General features: G+C 38.1%; 3 protein-coding genes across 8 annotated transcripts in view; 1 reads left to right on the forward strand and 2 right to left on the reverse strand.

The window, feature by feature from the left end:
- The window catches only part of LOC108264940 (transmembrane protein 233), a 9,547-nt gene extending 9,092 nt beyond the window's left edge, over positions 1-455 (reverse strand). Inside the window, exon 1 of the mRNA XM_017466949.3 lies at positions 84-455. Within this exon, the coding sequence (XP_017322438.1) occupies positions 84-275 (192 nt within the window). The 5' untranslated portion in view covers positions 276-455. The remainder of the gene's footprint in view (positions 1-83) is intronic.
- The window catches only part of LOC108264924 (T-cell surface glycoprotein CD8 alpha chain), a 20,197-nt gene extending 6,062 nt beyond the window's left edge, over positions 1-14,135 (forward strand). Inside the window, exons 1-7 of one of the 6 annotated variants that reach the window (XM_053680032.1) lie at positions 823-2,626; positions 3,570-3,652; positions 4,503-4,844; positions 5,843-6,046; positions 6,178-6,215; positions 7,053-7,133; positions 7,298-7,621. In XM_053680032.1, the coding sequence (XP_053536007.1) occupies positions 3,598-3,652; positions 4,503-4,844; positions 5,843-6,046; positions 6,178-6,215; positions 7,053-7,133; positions 7,298-7,372 (795 nt within the window). In that variant the 5' untranslated portion in view covers positions 823-2,626; positions 3,570-3,597 and the 3' untranslated portion in view covers positions 7,373-7,621. Of the gene's footprint in view, positions 1-822; positions 2,627-2,859; positions 3,653-4,502; positions 4,845-5,842; positions 6,047-6,177; positions 6,216-7,052; positions 7,134-7,297; positions 7,713-9,063; positions 9,263-11,025; positions 11,368-12,365; positions 12,561-12,784 lie in introns of those variants that run through there. The other 5 variants (XM_053680033.1, XM_053680029.1, XM_053680031.1 and 2 more) reach the window with 5 other exon arrangements.
- The window catches only part of msi1b (musashi RNA binding protein 1b), a 22,711-nt gene continuing 16,676 nt past the window's right edge, over positions 13,966-20,000 (reverse strand). Inside the window, exons 8-15 of the mRNA XM_017466920.3 lie at positions 19,753-19,835; positions 19,506-19,623; positions 19,179-19,259; positions 18,261-18,317; positions 17,718-17,780; positions 17,443-17,597; positions 16,689-16,734; positions 13,966-16,506 (exon numbers count right to left, since the gene is read on the reverse strand). Of these exons, the coding sequence (XP_017322409.1) occupies positions 16,693-16,734; positions 17,443-17,597; positions 17,718-17,780; positions 18,261-18,317; positions 19,179-19,259; positions 19,506-19,623; positions 19,753-19,835 (599 nt within the window). The 3' untranslated portion in view covers positions 13,966-16,506; positions 16,689-16,692. The remainder of the gene's footprint in view (positions 16,507-16,688; positions 16,735-17,442; positions 17,598-17,717; positions 17,781-18,260; positions 18,318-19,178; positions 19,260-19,505; positions 19,624-19,752; positions 19,836-20,000) is intronic.

Consider the following 20,000-nt stretch of genomic DNA (forward strand, 5'->3'; position numbering starts at 1 on the left):
CACTCTGTCTGAGACACGATGATGATCATCTTTAAGCTTAAAAAAGGACTATTACTAAAATAGATAATCATAGGGTCACGTACCATCATAGAGAAGACGAGCGCTACGATGTTGATGGGCCACGCGGGACAGAAACACGTGAAGATAGTCAGGAAGATGTAGTTTTTCAGCGGCAGTGGAGTTTCTCCATCAGTTCCTCGCTCCAAACTGTGATCCACGCTGCCATCGATCGAACCCTTCACCTTCTCCTCGGATCGTGAAAGTCCAGGACTCATGACCAAACACACACACACACACACCCATACACAAGGTCCGAAATACGCGCTTCACCTGATAGAGGTAATATATGCAGAGTATGATTAGGGAAAGAAAAATAAGAGGTGAGACAGGAGCAGAGACAGAGAGACAGAGAGACAGAGAGTGAAGTGTGAGACGCTCAGGAGAAGAAGCCGAGTGAGCCAGAGACGGGATACGGCTTAATTACCTCCAAGGGTGTTGGAGTGAAAGTGAATATTATCCCACTTGAGAGAGAGAGAGACAGAAATAGAGAGAGAGAGAGAGAGAGAGAGAGAGAGAGAGAGAGAGAGAGAGACACACACACACACACACACACACACACACACAGATGTTCTAATGAACTGAACGATTCGAAATGAAAGACAGATTCAAACACTAATGTTTATCATCGTTCTTCTAACCGTGAACGTGAGACTGTTGAGGATCAGATGCTTTTCCATTCAGGGAACGTGAGAGAGGTCAGGATGGAGGACACACACACACACACACACACACACACACACACACACACACACACACACTGATGTTGATAGCAGACGTCCAGAGTGTGTGAACACTAACAGAATCAGACACCACAGCGTGATAACTTCCTTCTCCTGCTCCTGGTTTCTCCATCGACTCATTCTGAAATAAACTGCACAAAGCGTCGGGCGTTCCTCGTTTGGTTTCTGAGCGAATATCAAACACATCATCTGTGTCTCTTTAGGCAACGTTATGTCACAGAGGTTTCCCACACGAATGCAGTCTGAGACATTCCGAGTGTGAACTGTCGTCTGTGCTTCACCGATTTAGCGCACGATTGGCTAATGTTGCTGTGATTGACAGGGGAGAGAGAGTATGCCCCTCCTACTCAAACAGCATGGCCAAGTTTACTCTCTAGACTCTGGGCCATGGATTGTTCCAGCTTCGGTGGGACTCAAACTCACGATCTACCAACGATAAGGAGAACGCTTTTTTGCACCCACTTGGGAGCAGCTAGTATATTAGTTTTATGAAAATGAATGACCCCTGATAATCCATCAAATGATCCATCCATCCATCCATTTATCCTCTGTTCCACTTATCCTACACAGGGTCACGGAGAGCCTGGAGCCTGTCCCAGGGACTCGGGGCACAAGGTGGGGGACACCGTGGACGGGGTGGCAACCCATCGCAGGACACAATCACACACACATTCACACACTACAAACAATTTGTCTTTGGACTTGGGGAGGAAACCCCCAAGACACAGGGAGAACATGCAGGCTCCACGCGCACAGCGCGAAGGTGGGAATCGACCCACCAACCCTGGAGGTGCAAGGCGAACCCACTGTGTCTAACCCACCAGTTTGGCCCAACATGTTTACTAAACAGTGTTTTGGTGAACAGAATTATGGGCCTACACCATGAAGAATCCATGTGATGTTGCCTGTAAGTTTGGGGCAGATACTTTAAGACCCTGTTGGTCCTGCAGTTCACTACGTTCTGGCGGCTGGGTGAAGTTGTTGAACAGTATGGAAGACACAGGAAGAAGGTGAGGGCAGAAACTTAGCAATAAGGACCTAAAATGAAGTGAACTTGGAAGATGGTGGAGATTCCGTTTCTCTCCCGAACCTTTTTGTGAATGCAGACTGTGAATAACATCTAAGAACTTGGGAGACTGGAGCAGCTTCTGCTTTGTGTGACTCGGTCCGTTACGTGAGTCTCTCTGAGGTCCCTGGAGGTATCTGTAGTTGGTCTAGGAGATGGGCTCCTGGAGATGTTGTGATCTGGAAGTAAAGGGTACGAGTGAAACTTGTACTAGTGGCCTTCTTGAGGAAGTTGACCACAGGGAGATGGTCCTTTAGAGAATGTTGGCGTGATAGTGAAGAAATGGAACAAGGTGACACAAGTGGACATGCCTGCAGATCAGACTAGATCAGAATAATTCTGCCTGTCTGTTCGAACCCCAGCAGATTTGGAGGAGTATGGATCTCATGGGTGAGAACTTGCGCTGTGTGAAGTGTTGCAGAAAAGATGGGAGGAGTGGATCCATGTTGATTTGATGTCCACTCCCTGAACTCGGAGATGAGGAGAACGCCTCACTTTCCTGAACAGGAATCCTGTATTGAGAAGGTTCATTTGCTTTGTTTTTCCTAGTTGTAGCTTGGAGATTATGAGTAATGACCTTTAGTGGAGAGCAGCATTAACCACAGGAAGAAGTGGTACATTTTGAGTGCTGCTTTATTGCATTAACCTCCAGTGGAGAAACAGATGCAGCAGGTCTCACTCAGACAGAGCTAAAGGAACAAACCTAGGAGAGAACCGAGACTCAGAAGGTGGAACCCATCAAGAAATTAGCTTACTAGGGGTAAGGATGGCAAAGATGAAGGGTCTGGGTTTGGGTATATTTCTGCAGATATGAGGCCTTTGTGCTGGAAGGTGAAGGTTAATCATTCAGGGATGAAGATGATGAGAGAGAACGACACTCCTGCTTTTTTACAGAGTTAGATTATTAGTGTTACTAACTGAGTTAGCTTACTAGTGTTACTAGCTTAATTAGCTTATTAGTGTTACTAGCTGAGTTAGCTTACTAGTGTTACTAGCTGAGTTAGCTTACTAGTGTTATTAGCTGAATTAGCTTACTAGTGTTACTAGCTGAGTTAGCTTATTAGTGTTATTAGCTGAATTAGCTTACTAGTGTTACTAGCTGAGTTAGCTTACTCTAATGATTTGTTTTGTATCATTACATGCAACACTGGAACTTTCTTCAGTGAAGGAATATTTTTTTATTAGGAACAGATATTTAAAAGAACATGTTGCAGTTTATCTTTACTATCTCTAATAGCAGTTGAACATGAGGTGGTTTGTTATCGATATTAACATTGTGACGCTATTGATCTACATCCTGCCACAGCGGAGATCAGTATCTTATTATTTTATCCTCAGTTCTCTAGAACACACGCCTTCTGGTAACTTTACTCATTTATACACAGTGTGATCACAGCGTGTGTGTGTGTGTGTGTGTGTGTGTTTGCGTGTGCATGTATGTGTGTGTGTGTGTGTGTGTGTGTGCATGTGCGTGTGTGTGCGTGCGTGTGCGTGCGTGTGTATGTGTGCGTGTATGTGTGTGTGTGTGCATGTGCGTGTGTGTGTCTGTGTGCGTGCGTGTGCGTGTGTGTGCGTGCGTGTGTGTGTGTGTGCGCGCGTGTGTGTATGTGTGTGCGCGCGCGCGCGCGCGTGTGTGTGTGTGTGTGTGCGTGCGTGCGTGTGCGTGTGTGTGTGTGTGCGTTTTGCTTCTGTTTCCCCCACAGACAAGCCCAGTCTGCAGTAAAGAGGACCATGACACACACCCGGAGAGCTGCGCACCTGCTCTTTCTGATCGTCTTCCTCACAGGTGAGATGTAACTGATCGAGCAGGTGAGATCCGACACCATCTCACTCACACACAGTCTATTACAACATGAATAAACTGCACAGGAAATATAAACACAATAAAGCGCTGTGAGTCAGCGGGAGAAATAATAATGCTGAATAAAATAAAAGCAGAATGGAGAATAAACAGATTTCGAACAATTACACGGATGAATAGAATGAATAGAAATACAAACATTTTATTGAATAATAAAAGTAAATAAAATAAATTATTCAAATAACTCAATTCTGTTAGGTATTTTTCCATTATTGTAAATTTGTTCAAATGTAAAAAAAAATAAATAAAAAATGTATTGTTTCTCTGCTTGGTCTGTAGAGCAAGCTGTAATTTTCAAATATAATAATAATAATAATAATAATAATAATAATAATAATAAGACAACATTATTGTCACAGACATTTTAAAATCAGTCACAGTTGTGTTGATTTTCTTGTCAGTACGGTTGTATCGTAACTGTCGTGTTTTGCGTAATTGACCAGCAACTTATAATTTTGTAGTAGCAAGTAGTAACAGAATTTTATTATTTAACTTGTTTATTTATTTATTTTTTAAAATACTTTTTTCCAAGTTATTTAGTTATGTAACAAATGACTGTATTCGTCTCAGATTAATTAAAATTGTTTATCTTTAAATAAATTTTTTTTTTAATTCACAATTTTTCAAAATCATAATAAAACAAAAGAAAATACAGGAGCATGATTAGTTACCAGTAATAATAATTCTTATTATCATCTTATGTTATTACTGGAGTTTTGAATTCCCATTACGTTCCCGATGCTTCATCATTGTAAAAATGTTTGTGTCTCTGTAGGGTGTGTGTGTGGATTAAATCTGAGCGTGTGGCAAACACCTCGAAATATAACTGCAGAGTCGGGAGAGCGAGTGACCCTCACCTGCCACTTCACACTCAGGACATCAGAGGGAGGACGATGGAAACTACAGTGGAGGAAAAATAACAGCACAGTAGCTCCAAATGAAAGTTATAATATATCTGTTATAAACACTAACACTGTGACTGAAGTGAATAAATCTCACACACTGACGCTTCATCCAGTGAGTGTGAGTGACAGCGGGGTTTATTACTGTAAGGTGTGGCAGGATGTTCCACGACTCCGATCAGAAACTGTGGGTGGAGGAACAGAGCTAACAGTGTGTGAGTAAACATGGAGCGATATTACAGCTTTATATCACAGTGACTGTCTTTAATTAAAGTTTATAATATTCCTGTGATATTGTAAATACTGAGTTTTTCTCTCAGAGCTGTATTTGGCCTGTCTTCATTGAGGGTCAGTCCAATTGTCCAGTGGGTGTCTTTTACAATCCGGAGCTCAAACCCAGAGTAGATGTTCAGAGCTATGTATTGTTTAAACCAGAGATAGTGTATTGTGTACACCCAGCAGCAAATATCACCCGTCACTCACATGTTCCAGGGTTTTTGATCACTTGAAAAAATGTCTGTGTTCAAACAAAAGGTGCCGTGTTCTAATAATTTAACGTGTCTATATGTAAATATGAGGAAATGAAGCTGAAATTCTGATCTGTTTTGATCTCAAACCCGAATGTCTTCAGTGTATAGCGAAAACAAGAGAAATGGCCTTGCTGTTCCAATACTTACGGATGGGACTGTAAGTGTAATTAATTAATGAATCAAGAAATCATTCAGTCAATTCATGAATGGTTTTATTTATTTATTTTTGTCAGTATAAAGCAAAGCCAGTGCGAGTTAAACTCGAATTGTTCCGTCAGACCCCGAAGGCTCTGAAATCTCCTGCCGCGGAGTAGATGAGGAGGACGATCATGCTTTTATTTTGTATCTAGTTATATATTTAAATGAACCGCAGCAGAAACGGTGTTAAGTTCAGGCGGAGACGCAGCACTGTGAGGTGTGTGTGAGCGCTTCAGGAGCCGAATGAAACGAGGCAGCGGGTTGAACTGTGATGTAATTAGATCCTAGATCATATAAAAACATTCTTTAACACTCTTGAGGTGTTTTATTCCTTTTACACCACAGCAATCTGACAACCGTTATATTCTTTTATTTATTGAAGAACGACACCTCGTACTTTTTATCTGTTTATAGTTAAGTTTAATGTCATGTCACGTACGTTATAGCAGCTATAGCACCAAACTCTCTTTTTCTCTCTCTTGAAGATAATAAAACAAACAATTCGTCCAGCACCCCCTCCACCCTCTCCACCTCCACCCCCTCCACCCTCTCCACCTCCACCCCCTCCTCCACCCCCTCCTCCACCCCCGCTACTCATCAGGATGTAAAGTTAGTAATATGGATGGCATCATTAGCTTTACTGCTGATTATTGCCTGCCTCACATCTGCCATGTGCTTTATATACAGAGGTGAGTGAGTAATATGAATATAACACAAGTTTATAGATATATAAAAATATATTTAGAGAATATAAATGTAAAGGTCACTGTATCAGTTTGTGATTACAGCTTCCCAAACTTTCTCTAAAAACTTTCTACAGGTCGCTGCGTGAGACCAAAACTAAAGACGGATCGCCAGGTAATTAACATCTATCCATCTATCTATCTATCTATCTATCTATCTATCTATCTATCTCTCTGTCTGTCTGTCTGTCTGTCTGTCTGACTGTCTGTGTGTCTGTGTGTCTGTCCGTCCTATACCTCCTGGCTGGCTCACCGTTGTTAGATTTTAATATAAAAAGTAGATAGTTGTGCAGTCTTTGGCTGAGTGTCACATGATTTTTAAAAAAAAACCTGATTATTTAATAGCATCAGTCAGAAATTTAATATCCTTCATCACTAGTTGCTACGGCGACGTGAACAATTTGTGGAAAGTCTGATGGACTGCAGTTACTGAAATAATCAGTGAATGAAACTGTTTCCTGTCAGATATGTGCTACGTGTGTGTGTGTGTGTGTGTGTGTGTGTGTGTGGGAGAGAGAGACAGAGATATTCAGCTGAAATCAGTATACAGTATATAAATACAGATTATTATCAGTGTTTCACTAAATATACACTTATTACTTTTCGTATGCTAATATTTCATTACTTACCTGTTAAATACGACCCGACTTTATTATATAATATAATAATAAATGTTTGAATGAGGATTAAATAAATTTTAAATCAATGTTATTATAATAAATGTTCAACTATTTTTCTATATTTGAATTTTTAATGTAATAAGTGTTAGGGTTTTCTGTAGGACTAAAAATTAGGGGAAGTTATTCGATTTTATTTTATTGTATTTTTATTATTTAAAATTTTTTATTTTATTTTATTTTATTGCGTCTTAAAATGTATTTAGCATCTATAGCAATAAAAGTAAAGCGTATTAAATGATAATAAAGGAGTATAAAGTCATTCTGTGTTGCAGTCAGCGCAGGCGGAGGATTTAGGCGTCGTGTACGCTGCAGTGAAAATCCACAAACCTCGTGAGAAGAAACAGACGCAGGAGGTGAGAACATTAACATCACATTCTTATCGTTCAGCAGATCTGTGTCTGTGTGAAGCTGCGGTGGAGTGCGCGTGTGAACACGGAGTGGGTTTACAGACTCCTGGGTTTATACGTTTATTAGGATAAACAAAACCTTGTTTGTTTGTTTGTTTGTTTGTTTCCAGGCCAGTGAAGCGCAGGACGCAGGATGTGAGGAAAGCCCAGAGGTTTTATACTCAGACATTCGCATAAAATCATAAAAACATTTCGTGATGATTTTAACAACGTAATGTTTACATAGTGTATATTTATATTCTGTTTATTAAGTATAAAAGCTGTTTAGAAAACAATAAATGATCAATAAGTTTAAACCTCATCGTAATAAACTGTCTGAATTATTGAAAAAATTTTACTAATAAATTTAATAGAAATGTGTTTATTTCCTCGGCTTTTTGTCACTGTACCCACTGTTTATACAGTAATGTAAAGTTTATTTACTTTATAATAAATCTGAATAGAAATATGATTTATGGAATTTGTTATTGTTTCTGTAAATACTTTATTTCCAGTTAATTTGTGTGAATAAATGAGTTTCACGAGCAAACAGAAATGTTTCTTTGACCTTGGTATTGTTCTGCACTCACACAGTCACGTTTGCGTTTAAAAATCAAAAGAGAATCAGATTTTTAAAGTATAATTATATAATTTATTTATTTACATCTCATCAAAATAAAAAGACCGTCATTAGTGTTTACATTATTAGCATTACTGTACCTCACTCATTAACCGTTCATTATTGAGTGTCGGGTCAATTGACGGGAAGTGGTTCAAAAAATTCATTAATAATTAAAAACATCACACAGAGACTTTATATATAGTACTGTGCAAAAGTCTTGGCACCCCCCCCTTTTTTTTTTGTTTTAAATTTTGTTGTAGATTTTTATTTTAAGAATTGACTTCTACTTTATTATCCCAAACGTTTCCATCCAGAGGGGGAAATTAACACTTTTTTAGCAAAACTTTATTTAGAAAACATCCTGTATGTGTTCGGCGTTTCTCTGTAAACACACACGGAGTCGTCTCTCTGAACGTTGGCGCCCAATTTGGCAACAGCGTTGTGTGTGTGATGTGCTCGTCATGTTTCCTGTTAAAGTCCATCGCACGCTTGCGACAGCTTCCTCATCCAGCCGCGAGAATCATCTCACCGTGTTCCTCTTTTCTCAGAAGTGTTCGTGACCGCTGTCTGAAGAAACACTCATTAGAAAAGAACTAGGAAAAGTTTTGGAAGACATTTTGCTAAAAAGTGTTCGTTTACCCCGTGTGTGTGTGTGTGTGTGTGTGTGTGTGTGTGTGTGTGTGTGTGTGTGTGTGTGTGTGTGTGTGTGTGGGTCTTCTGGGACACGCTGCAGTTTTCCAACACAAAACGAAATCTGACAGAACAATGTCAGTATTACGTGGAGGCAGTTTTCAGATGAAACTCGTGAGGGAGGCCGCTGGAGGCCGCTGGGGGCCGCTGGGAGGCCGCTGGGGGCCGCTGGGGGCCGCTGGGGGCCGCTGCGTCCGGCTGCAGCAGTGAGACGCGAGTGAGAGTCAGACTCGTCTCGCCGCGCTTATTTCATTTATTACTGTTTAATGCACACTGCTCTGTTTTGCTTTTTTTTTTTTTTTTTTTTTTTTTAAAGTTATCTTTAATTTACAGCATTTATTTGCACAGTACTGTGTGTACACACATACACACACACACACACACACACACACACACAGGTATGTGCATTTGTTTTCTTTGTCCTTCCTGTTTCACCTCACTTAAAGCTAAATGTGTGTGTGTGCGTGCATGTGTGCATATGTATGTGTGTGCGTGCGTGCGTGTGTATGTGTGTGTGTGAGAGAGAGACGTGTATTTGTGTGTGTGTGTGTGTGTGTGTGTGTGTGTGTGTACATGTACGTGTGCATGCGTGTGCGTGCATGTGTATGTGTGTGTGTGAGAGAGAGAGACGTGTATGTGTGTGCGTTTGTGTGTGTGTGTGCGTGTGTGTGTGTATGAGACCACATATAAAGCCTGACCATCACAGCCAGTCTGCAGTAAAGTCTCAGGATGACACAGACGGTGAGAACCGCGTGCAGACTGTTTGTGAGCGTCGCTCTCACGGGTAAGACTCCGTCCTCGCGCTCCTCGTTTAACAATCATCCACTAAACCGTTATTAATAATTAATAACCACTTCATTACACGGTAAACAATTTCTGCTTTCAACTCAGTGAGCTACATCACTGCCTTACATTCTGTGCTCCAAATTTACAATATTATCATTATTATTATTATTATTATTATTATTATTATTATTATTATTATTATTATTATCATTATTATTATTATTATTATTATCATCATCATTATCATTATCATTATCATTATTATTATTATTGTCATTATCATTATTATTATTATCATTATCGTTATTATTATTATTATTATTATTATTATTATTATTATTATTATCATTATTATTATTATTATTATTATCATCATCATTATCATTATCATTATTATTATTATTGTCATTATCATTATTATTATTATCATTATCGTTATTATTATTATTATTATTATTATTATTATTATTATTATTATCATTATTATTATTATTATTATTATCATCATCATTATCATTATCATTATTATTATTATTGTCATTATCATTATTATTATCAGCATCATCATCATTATTATTATTATTATTATTATTATTGTTGTTATTGTTATTATTATTATTATTATTATTATCATTATCATTATTATTATCATCATTATTATTATGATCATTTTCATTATTATTATCATTATTATTATTGTTATTATTATTATCATTATTATTGTTGTTATTATTATTATCGTTATCATTATTATCATTATTATTATTATTATTATTATTATCATTATCATTATTATTATCATCATTATTATTATGATCATTTTCATTATTATTATCATTATTATTATTGTTATTATTATTATCATTATTATTGTTGTTATTATTATTATCGTTATCATTATTATCATTATTATTATTATTATTATTATTATTATTTTCATTATTATTATTATTATTATCATTATCATTATCATTATTATTATTGTTGTTGTTGTTATTATCATTATTATTATTGTATTTATTTGTACTGTTTATAAATATAAAGGTTTACAGAGTCATTTAATTAACAATGAACTATATCACATAGACAAGGACAATTAAACTGAACAAAATACTTACAACAATTTGAAGAAATTTAATCACATTCTCTAAAAACAACACCAGAACACTTAGCGTTAGCGTTAGCGTTAGCGTTAGGGTTAGAAAACAGATATTTATGAGATTTATTGTTCATTGCTCAGACTTCACTGCTGCTCTTATTTATCTGTATAATTTCTATTTATCATCTTTATTATTATTTTTTATAGTTCACATATTACACTATTAGTCTAAATTTGAGATTTTCCCAACTGTAAAGTTAAAAAGAATTTAATCAATAGAGCGAGAGCGAGAGAGAGAGAGAGAGAGAGAGAGAGAGAGAGTTTAATGTGATGCTCGCTCGTCCGCTGATCTTGACCGTGGTCTTTGTGATGCGGTGTTTATTTAGTTCTTCAGCAGTTAGAGGAGATTGGAGCAAACATATCTGGTGTTTCGAAGCATCACAGAAGAATAGAGTTACTTTACTTTTTTAATGTGTGTTGATAATATTGTAAATTAAAATTGTAAAAAAAAAAAAAAATTCTAAAAGTTTTTGAGCAATACTGGAACTCATCTAAAAAAAACCTTTCTGTTAAATTATCAACAAACACGACGTTCACGTCATTCTTCACTCCAACTTTTCTCAGAACTCCAAACTTCACAGCTTTGCTTTGTGTCTCTGTAGGGTGTGTGTGTGGATTAAATCTGAGCGTGTGGCAAACACCTCGAGATATAACTGCAGAGTCGGGAGAGCGAGTGACCCTCACCTGCCACTTCACACTCAGGACATCAGAGGGAGGACGATGGAGACTACAGTGGAGGAAAAATAACGACTCAGTAGCTCCAGCTGAAAAGTATAATATATCTGTTATAAACACTAACACTGTGACTGAAGTGAATAAATCTCACACACTGACGCTTCATCCAGTGAGTGTGAGTCTCAGCGGGATTTATTACTGTAAGGTGTGGCAGGATGTTCCACGACTCCGATCAGAAACTGTGGGTGGAGGAACAGAGCTAACAGTGTGTGAGTAAACATGGAGCGATATTACAGCTTTATATCACAGTGACTGTCTTTAATTAAAGTTTATAATATTCCTGTGATATTGTAAATACTGAGTTTTTCTCTCAGAGCTGTATTTGGCCTGTCTTCATTGAGGGTCAGTCCAAATGTCCAGTGGGTGTCTTTTACAATCCGGAGCTCAAACCCAGAGTAGATGTTCAGAGCTATGTATTGTTTAAACCAGAGATAGTGTATTGTGTACACCCAGCAGCAAATATCACCCGTCACTCACATGTTCCAGGGTTTTTGATCACTTGAAAAAATGTCTGTGTTCAAACAAAAGGTGCCGTGTTCTAATAATTTAACGAGTCTATATGTAAATATGAGGAAATGAAGCTGAAATTCTGATCTGTTTTGATCTCAAACCCGAATGTCTTCAGTGTATAGCGAAAACAAGAGAAATGGCCTTGCTGTTCCAATACTTACGGACGGGACTGTAAGTGTAATTAATTAATGAATCAAGAAATCATTCAGTCAATTCATGAATGGTTTTATTTATTTATTTTTGTCAGTATAAAGCAAAGCCAGTGCGAGTTAAACTCGAATTGTTCCGTCAGACCCCGAAGGCTCTGAAATCTCCTGCCGCGGAGTAGATGAGGAGGACGATCATGCTTTTATTTTGTATCTAGTTATATATTTAAATGAACCGCAGCAGAAACGGTGTTAAGTTCAGGCGGAGACGCAGCACTGTGAGGTGTGTGTGAGCGCTTCAGGAGCCGAATGAAACGAGGCAGCGGGTTGAACTGTGATGTAATTAGATCCTAGATCATATAAAAACATTCTTTAACACTCTTGAGGTGTTTTATTCCTTTTACACCACAGCAATCTGACAACCGTTATATTCTTTTATTTATTGAAGAACGACACCTCGTACTTTTTATCTGTTTATAGTTAAGTTTAATGTCATGTCACGTACGTTATAGCAGCTATAGCACCAAACTCTCTTTTTCTCTCTCTTGAAGATAATAAAACAAACAATTCGTCCAGCACCCCCTCCACCCTCTCCACCTCCACCCCCTCCTGCACCCCCTCCTCCTCCACCCCCTCCTCCCCCCCCGCTACTCATCAGGATGTAAAGTTAGTAATATGGATGGCATCATTAGCTTTACTGCTGATTATTGCCTGCCTCACATCTGCCATGTGCTTTATATACAGAGGTGAGTGAGTAATATGAATATAACACAAGTTTATAGATATATAAAAATATATTTAGAGAATATAAATGTAAAGGTCAAGTTTTAAAAGTGTATTTCTATTAATAATAATCATTAGGCCTGATAGAATATTAATACAAATAATGAAGATAGAATTATAAGTAGTAAGTAAAATGACTGTATTATACATCACAGTGTGAGATTACAGCTTCTCAAACTCTCCACAGGTCACTGCAGGAGAACTAAACTAAAGAGGGAATACCGGGTAACAAATATCTGTCTGTCTGTCTATCTATCTATCCATCTATCTATCTATCTATCTATCCATCAATCCGTCCATCCATCCATCTGTCCATCCGTCCGTCCATCCATCCGTCCGTCCGTCAATCCATCCGTCCGTCCATCCGTCCGTCCATAAGTCCGTCCATCCATCCATCCGTCAATCCATCCGTCCGTCAATCCATCCACCCGTCCATCCATCCATCCATCCGTCCATCCATCCGTCCGTCAATCCATCCGTCCATCCATCCATCTGTCCATCCACCCGTCCATCCATTCGTCCGTCTATACATCCGTCAATCCATCCGTCCATCCATCCATCCGTCCATCCATTCGTCCGTCTATACATCCGTCCATCCATCCGTCCATCCATCCATCCATCCGTCCATCCATCCGTCCGTCTATACATCCGTCCATCCATCCGTCAATCCATCCATCCATCCATTCATCCGTCCATCCATCCATCCATCCGTCCATCCATCAATCCATCCGTCCATCCATTCGTCCGTCTATACATCCGTCCATCCATCCATCTGTCCATCCATCAATCTATCCATCCATCCATCCACCAATCTATCCATCCATCAATCCATCCGTCCATCCATCAATCTATCCATGCATCCCTCCATCCATCCATCTATCTTGTACGTAAACGTTGATCTCAGTGTAATTCTATATAAACTCCGTTCCTCGTGTTTTTTAGTATCAGTGTTTTTATTTACATAGAAATGTGTTTAATCCATGGTTTGTAAGTGTTATTGGACTTAACAGACTTGTACTGTATTTTTGGTCATTGTATAATCTGTAAAGTCCGAGAAACATCACTGCTTTTTATACACACTCTGATTTGCCATATTATTAACTTTAAAACAACAGGAAAAGTGTGCACACAACGCAACACAAATATTTACTGAGAGATGTGTTACAGTGTGACATGACGGATGAGACGATCGTCTTCTACACCGCAGTGATCGCTCCAGAAGATTAGACCAAGGAGAAACACACACACACACACACACACACACACACAGTCCCGCATGTATCTTCAGTGATAAAACACAAACTAGCGTTATAGTAACCATGCTAATACACCGCAGCAGACTGCTTGATCACAACGCAGTGAACACAGTTATTATACTGAAATAATTTATTAGGAATTTTTGAAATGTTGTTTTTTGACAGTGAAGTTTGACAGGAAACGTGATGGAAGAGATCTGAAGTTAATGTCATCGAAATCAGTCTTCAAAAAAAAAAAAACAACAACAAAAAAACAACAACAAAAAGCCCCCAGAACACAACGTTACTTCATATTAAAGGTGTTTAGAGGGAACAGTTTTGAACAGTCGGCCATCTTGAACACAACACAGAGACGTTAATGACAAGGTTTAGTGTTACAGTGAGAGTCATTACATTCACATTATAAATCACATCATCACACACACACACACACACACACACACACACACACACACACACACACACACTTCCAGCATTATTAGTAGCCTGTCACACTCGACACACATGATAAACATGACAAGTTAAAAAAAATAAAACATATTAAATTGAAAGAAAACAGTGTGTTAAGTGTACAATGTTTTTATCGCGTGTTGCATACACACACACACACACACACACACACACACACACACACATCACAGATGTTTTCCACAGTGAATCGATTTTGATCTCAACAAGATCCAAAAGACAGCGTTTAAAATCCTTTACAAGACAAAAAAAAGATCAAATTCCATGAAAAATATGTCCTCGGTTCATCTGATCGCAATCAAATATCATAAAATCCAGTTGCAAAACTACCAAAAATATACATTTTTTTGACATTCCTTCCGAATATTTATTTTCCGTAGAAAAATTAGCATCTGAAAAAAATGCATCGTATCCTTTTAAAAAACGAAATCAAACAGTGTTCAGGACGAGGCATGTGCCGGTCACCACGGTAACGCCTGCGAGTTTTACAGCCTTTATTAGCCAGCTAGCTAACAGGATGCTAACATGACAGGATTTCTGAGAGGATGTTCGTGCCACATTACCGTCACATGATGCTAGCTAGCTATCAAAAAGATAACACATTTGAATAAACAATTTTAAGCCTCACTCATGATATTCACCTTTTTTTTTGACTGCTGATGCTAGCTAGGTAGTGAAAACCAGCTAAATTGACAGGATTTCTTAGAATCATATGTATAAATGTTCCTAATCCTCACCGCTCACTGGCTCGCTAGCTAACTAACATAACATCAGCTAACCTGACAGGATTTCTGAGGAATTTTTGAAGTCATATGTATGAATGTATATATTTTTAACTGCTAATGCTAGCTTGTTAACACCAGCTAACCTGACAGACAGGATTTCTTATGTAACTCGTATGTATAAACAGTTATATCTTCACTGCTAACAGTGGCTAGCTAACATGACAGGAGTTCTGAGCGTAATTTTAAGTCACATGATCATATTCCTAATTTTTTTTTTTTACTGCGAATACACACTAGCTAACTGGCTACTAGCCAAACTGCCATTTTGAAATAACATAATTTAGGAGACTGTTTTTAAGATGAACTCAATTATGTCCATAGTCTTTACTGCTAGTTAGCTAACATGATCTATCCTGACAGGATTTCTGAGTGGAACTTTAAAGTTATAGTAATTAATCTTCATAATCTTCACTGTTAACAGATGCTAGCTAGCTAACGAACATAACATCAGCTAAACCTGACAGGATTTCTGAAAGGATTAGTTTCCTAATTCGTACTGCTAGCTAGCCATCCAAAATGTATCATGACAAGAATTTAGGAGACAATTCACAGCAGAAGTCACTGCTAATGCTAGCTAGTTATTTAATGTGAGTTAATCTGACTGAGAGCTAACAAAAGATGACAGAATTTAAAAGAAAAGTTATATCCATAAATGTTTAGAATCTAAACTGCTAATGCTAGCTAGCTAGTTAACGTGAGTTAATCTGACTGGATTTCTGAGAGGAATTTTGAACTCGTAGTAATGAATGCTCATAATATTCTGCTGACATTAGCTAGCTAGCTAGAACTCACTGATAATGTTAGCTAGCATGACAGAATTTTAGGTGAACTTTACAAACGTTTGGAATGTTCAGGGTTAGTGCTAGCTAGCTGGCTAACATGAGCTAACCTGACAGGATTTCTGAGATGATTTTATGTTGTAGTTATTATTATCAATATTAGAATATAAAAATAGAGATCAGTGAGCTCATTATGAAAGTGTGTTTTGTTACTCGGGAATTATCGCGGTATAAAAAATAGACATCGGCACATGCCTGCTCAGGACACACATTATTGCTCCCGTCAAATGTTTTGACATCTTAAAACATGAGGCTACGATTGTAAACCTACGGTGTCTCGGAAAAACAAAACAAAACAACGGAACAAAAGTAAACAAAAGCATGTCTTACAGAAAGGGAAAAAAATCAACAGGAAGAATGAAAATATTTAAAAGATAAAACCGTAGTTTTACAAAACATGAAAGCTTTTCCTTCGTACCAGAAATAAAATATTTACATTTCCTTCTGTTAAGAGTGAGACAGAGACAGTGTTAGTACAGGAAGTGATGTAAGAGAAACACAGGAAACACTAGTGTAGTTTTTCTCCATGGAAGCGCGTGATTGGCTCATCTTTTCATCTTCCTAAAAACACAAAACAAACAAACAAACAAACAAAAGTTATTACTTCACAGAATTTCTCAGTAATCCAGACTAGCGCTACATGACGTTAGTTCGCTAACTTAGCCAGAAAAGTCCAGAAGTGTGTACAGCTAGGACAATAACGCGTAACGCGGCGTAACGAACACTTCTCCGTTAATACTCACAGTCTCAGTGGTAGCCGTTAGTGAACGCTGTCGCGATCAGAGGACCCTGGAAAGAGAGAACGAGCGAGTGAACGACAGACAATCAGCTTTAAAAAAAGAAAAATGAAATCTACAACGCATTAGCTTCATTCCGTAATATTCCGGAATTGATAAATTTGCACATAAATTATTTAGGTGATTTAGGTATAATTTTATAGTTCATAAAGTACAATATAATTATAATTAAGTTATCATTTAGCGCATTAAATGTTTTATGTAGCATAGTGTAGTTGACGCATATTGTTGTTTATATTATATTATAGTTATTTTATTTAAGTTACGTTAAATTAGAGTTAAGGTATAATTATAATTTTCACATAAAATTATAGTAGCTATAATTTACATATTATAACACATAGCATAAAATAATATAATATAAATATACATTACCCTCACTGACACTGTATACTATAGTCATAATTAAGTTATTATTAAGGTATTTGTATAGTGTAGCTGTTATGAAGGTGTAATTTAATGTAAAATTCTACAGTTCATACAGAATATCTACTCATTATTGTTAAGATATAATCATAAATTTCACAAAATATTCTACAACTATGATTTAGATATTATTATATAGTTCATATAACATAATTTATTTATAATTAAGCTATTATTTATTATTTAGGGCATTAAACAGTTTATACAGCGTAGTGCATTTATAAATACGAAATGATAAATTGTCAAATGAGAGAAATCAGAGAGGACGTCTCACCCCGAGGCTGTGGCTGAACCCGGTGCTGGGGGCGGGGCTTGCAGCGCTGATGTAACTGCTCACCGTGGATTCCTGACTGGCCGTTCCATAAAGCTCTGCCATTGGTCCAGGACTGCTGGTGCTCAGAAAGCCAGCAGAGCGAGAGGGGGCGGAGCCTAGTGACATCATTTACAGTCTGTTTATTTATGTGTTTATGTATGAGGACACACTGTCATGATTAATATATACGTATTCATCGTGTCTTTGAAGTGTAAAGATAGAAAAGTTGCTCTGACCTCTAACCACAGCCGCCGCAGCCGCCGCCGCTGCCATCGGGTTATACGCCGTCAGAGGGATAGCTAAACACACACACACACACACACACACACACACACACACACACATCCCATCAAAAACATGTCCATGCACTACATACAATAATATTACTATTGAGTGTTTGAACAATTTGTCTAACGGGACGAACAGCGAACTACAGCGACACTAACGGGACGAACAGCGAACTACAGCGACACTAACGGGACGAACAGCGAACTACAGCGACACTAACGGGACGAACACCGAACTACAGCGACACTAACGGGACGAACAGCGAACTACAGCGACACTAACGGGACGAACAGCGAACTACAGCGACACTAACGGGACGAACACCGAACTACAGCGACACTAACAGGACGAACAGCGAACTACACCACAGGGGTGTAGCGTGCACCTTACACTTTGAAGTCCAGAACATAGAATGTCAAAAATGTGTGTGTGTGTGTGTGTGTGTGTGTGTGTGTGTGTTTCCTGCTTGTAAAGCTCGGAGAAGCACTAACCTGTGAGTTCGGGAGGGTGGGGTGAAGTCAGGAGGGGGGTCCTCTCTAAGTGGAATTCTAGAACAGAAACACACACACAAAGCGGTTTAAACACACACACACACACACACACACACACACACAAAGAGTGCTACAGGTCTGTGTGGGTATCTACACACACTAACACACTGCTTTAGTAGGTTAGATTACAGGAGTGATGCACTGTGCTCCACGCATACACACACACACACACACATACACACCGAGATTTACAAGCAGCCATCTGTGTTTGCGTGTGTTTGTGTGTGTGTGTGTGTGTAATAAAACTCTCCCACATTCAGCAATTAAAAAAAAACGACTGTTACAGTCTCGACTGTTCATTAAACAATAACCTTTTTATTTAAAAGCACTTAATTAAATACATAATTAAATATGTTTATGGATTAAATAAATATATAAATGTCTGTAAACTGCAAGACATCTATTATTTATTTTTAAACACTATGTTTTAATTACAATCTTTAATTACAGCAAAACGTATTGGTATGAATTCTTTTTATTACTGCAACAATGTTTAATGTATTATATATTTTTGTGATTTTGTGATGAATATACTTATATTAATATCAGAATGATCTCTTTCAAAAATATTATCATTAGCGTTGTCATTAAGTAAATGTTTATAATATAATGTTACTGTTTAAAAGTATATTGTTTATAGTGTTATAAATGTTATTGTCCATATAAGAATTCAGATAAAAATAATAACAATATATTATTTACAATATATCATTATATCATTTGTAATAATATTCAGAATTATAATAATAATAATTATAAATAATAAAAAACAAAATTCTTCTTCTTATTATTAAATCCCTGCAATTTAAAATAATATGATCCATAATATATAGATCATAATATGTCAGTTAATATTACCTGGGAACTGGTACGTGTATCCTGGAGTGATAGAGGTGTAACTGCGGCCGGTGTACGTTGCCGCCTGGAATCCTGGGTAACCTGAGAGACAGACAGACAGAGCAAGAGACAGCGAGAAAGATATAAAGAGTTGTTATTTATAAACTCTGATTTTAGACGCTGTAATCCCGGCTGTGACCAGCAGGGAGCAGCAGATACCAGTGTGTGTGAGAGAGCGTGAGAGAGAGAGAGAGAGAGAGAGAGATAATACACTTCACTCAGTTACAGGGTACGAGGAAACTTTGTGTAGTTTAGCCCAGAGAAACTGGCGTTAAGTGTGAAAATTACCCAGCATGCCGATCCCCAGCATGAAGGCATCCATGCCATAAGGCATGACCCTCGCTCGGCCCCTGGAGGACCCTGCCGGTGACATCACTTCCTTAGGCTGAGCCTTTTTACACTCCACCTGCGGTCAGTGGGAACACAAAAGGCGGTCACGAACAAAAGAAGGGAATAACAATAGGTTTGGGACACGCCCTGTCGTCACGGCAACAACGGAGCGAACCAGAAGAACCAGTGTGAAGAGAACCCTCACCATCTTATTATTGATCTCGTGGAAGTGGATCTCGCACACCTTCTCCACCACGTCCTCGTTCTCAAACGTCACGAAGCCAAAACCTGGAGACAGCACCACGAGAGACAGCGCGGCAGAGAGAAATGAAAGGGTTACGACCGTAAACTAATTATCCAAAGTGTTACAGAAATAACATGCGTTAGAACACATTTATAACATGTTCAAATACTCGAACAGTATTTCATTTGCACGTTGGTTACAACAGAAGC

The sequence above is a fragment of the Ictalurus punctatus genome, chromosome 5 (assembly GCF_001660625.3).
Source record: "Ictalurus punctatus breed USDA103 chromosome 5, Coco_2.0, whole genome shotgun sequence".
Lineage (NCBI taxonomy): Eukaryota > Metazoa > Chordata > Actinopteri > Siluriformes > Ictaluridae > Ictalurus > Ictalurus punctatus.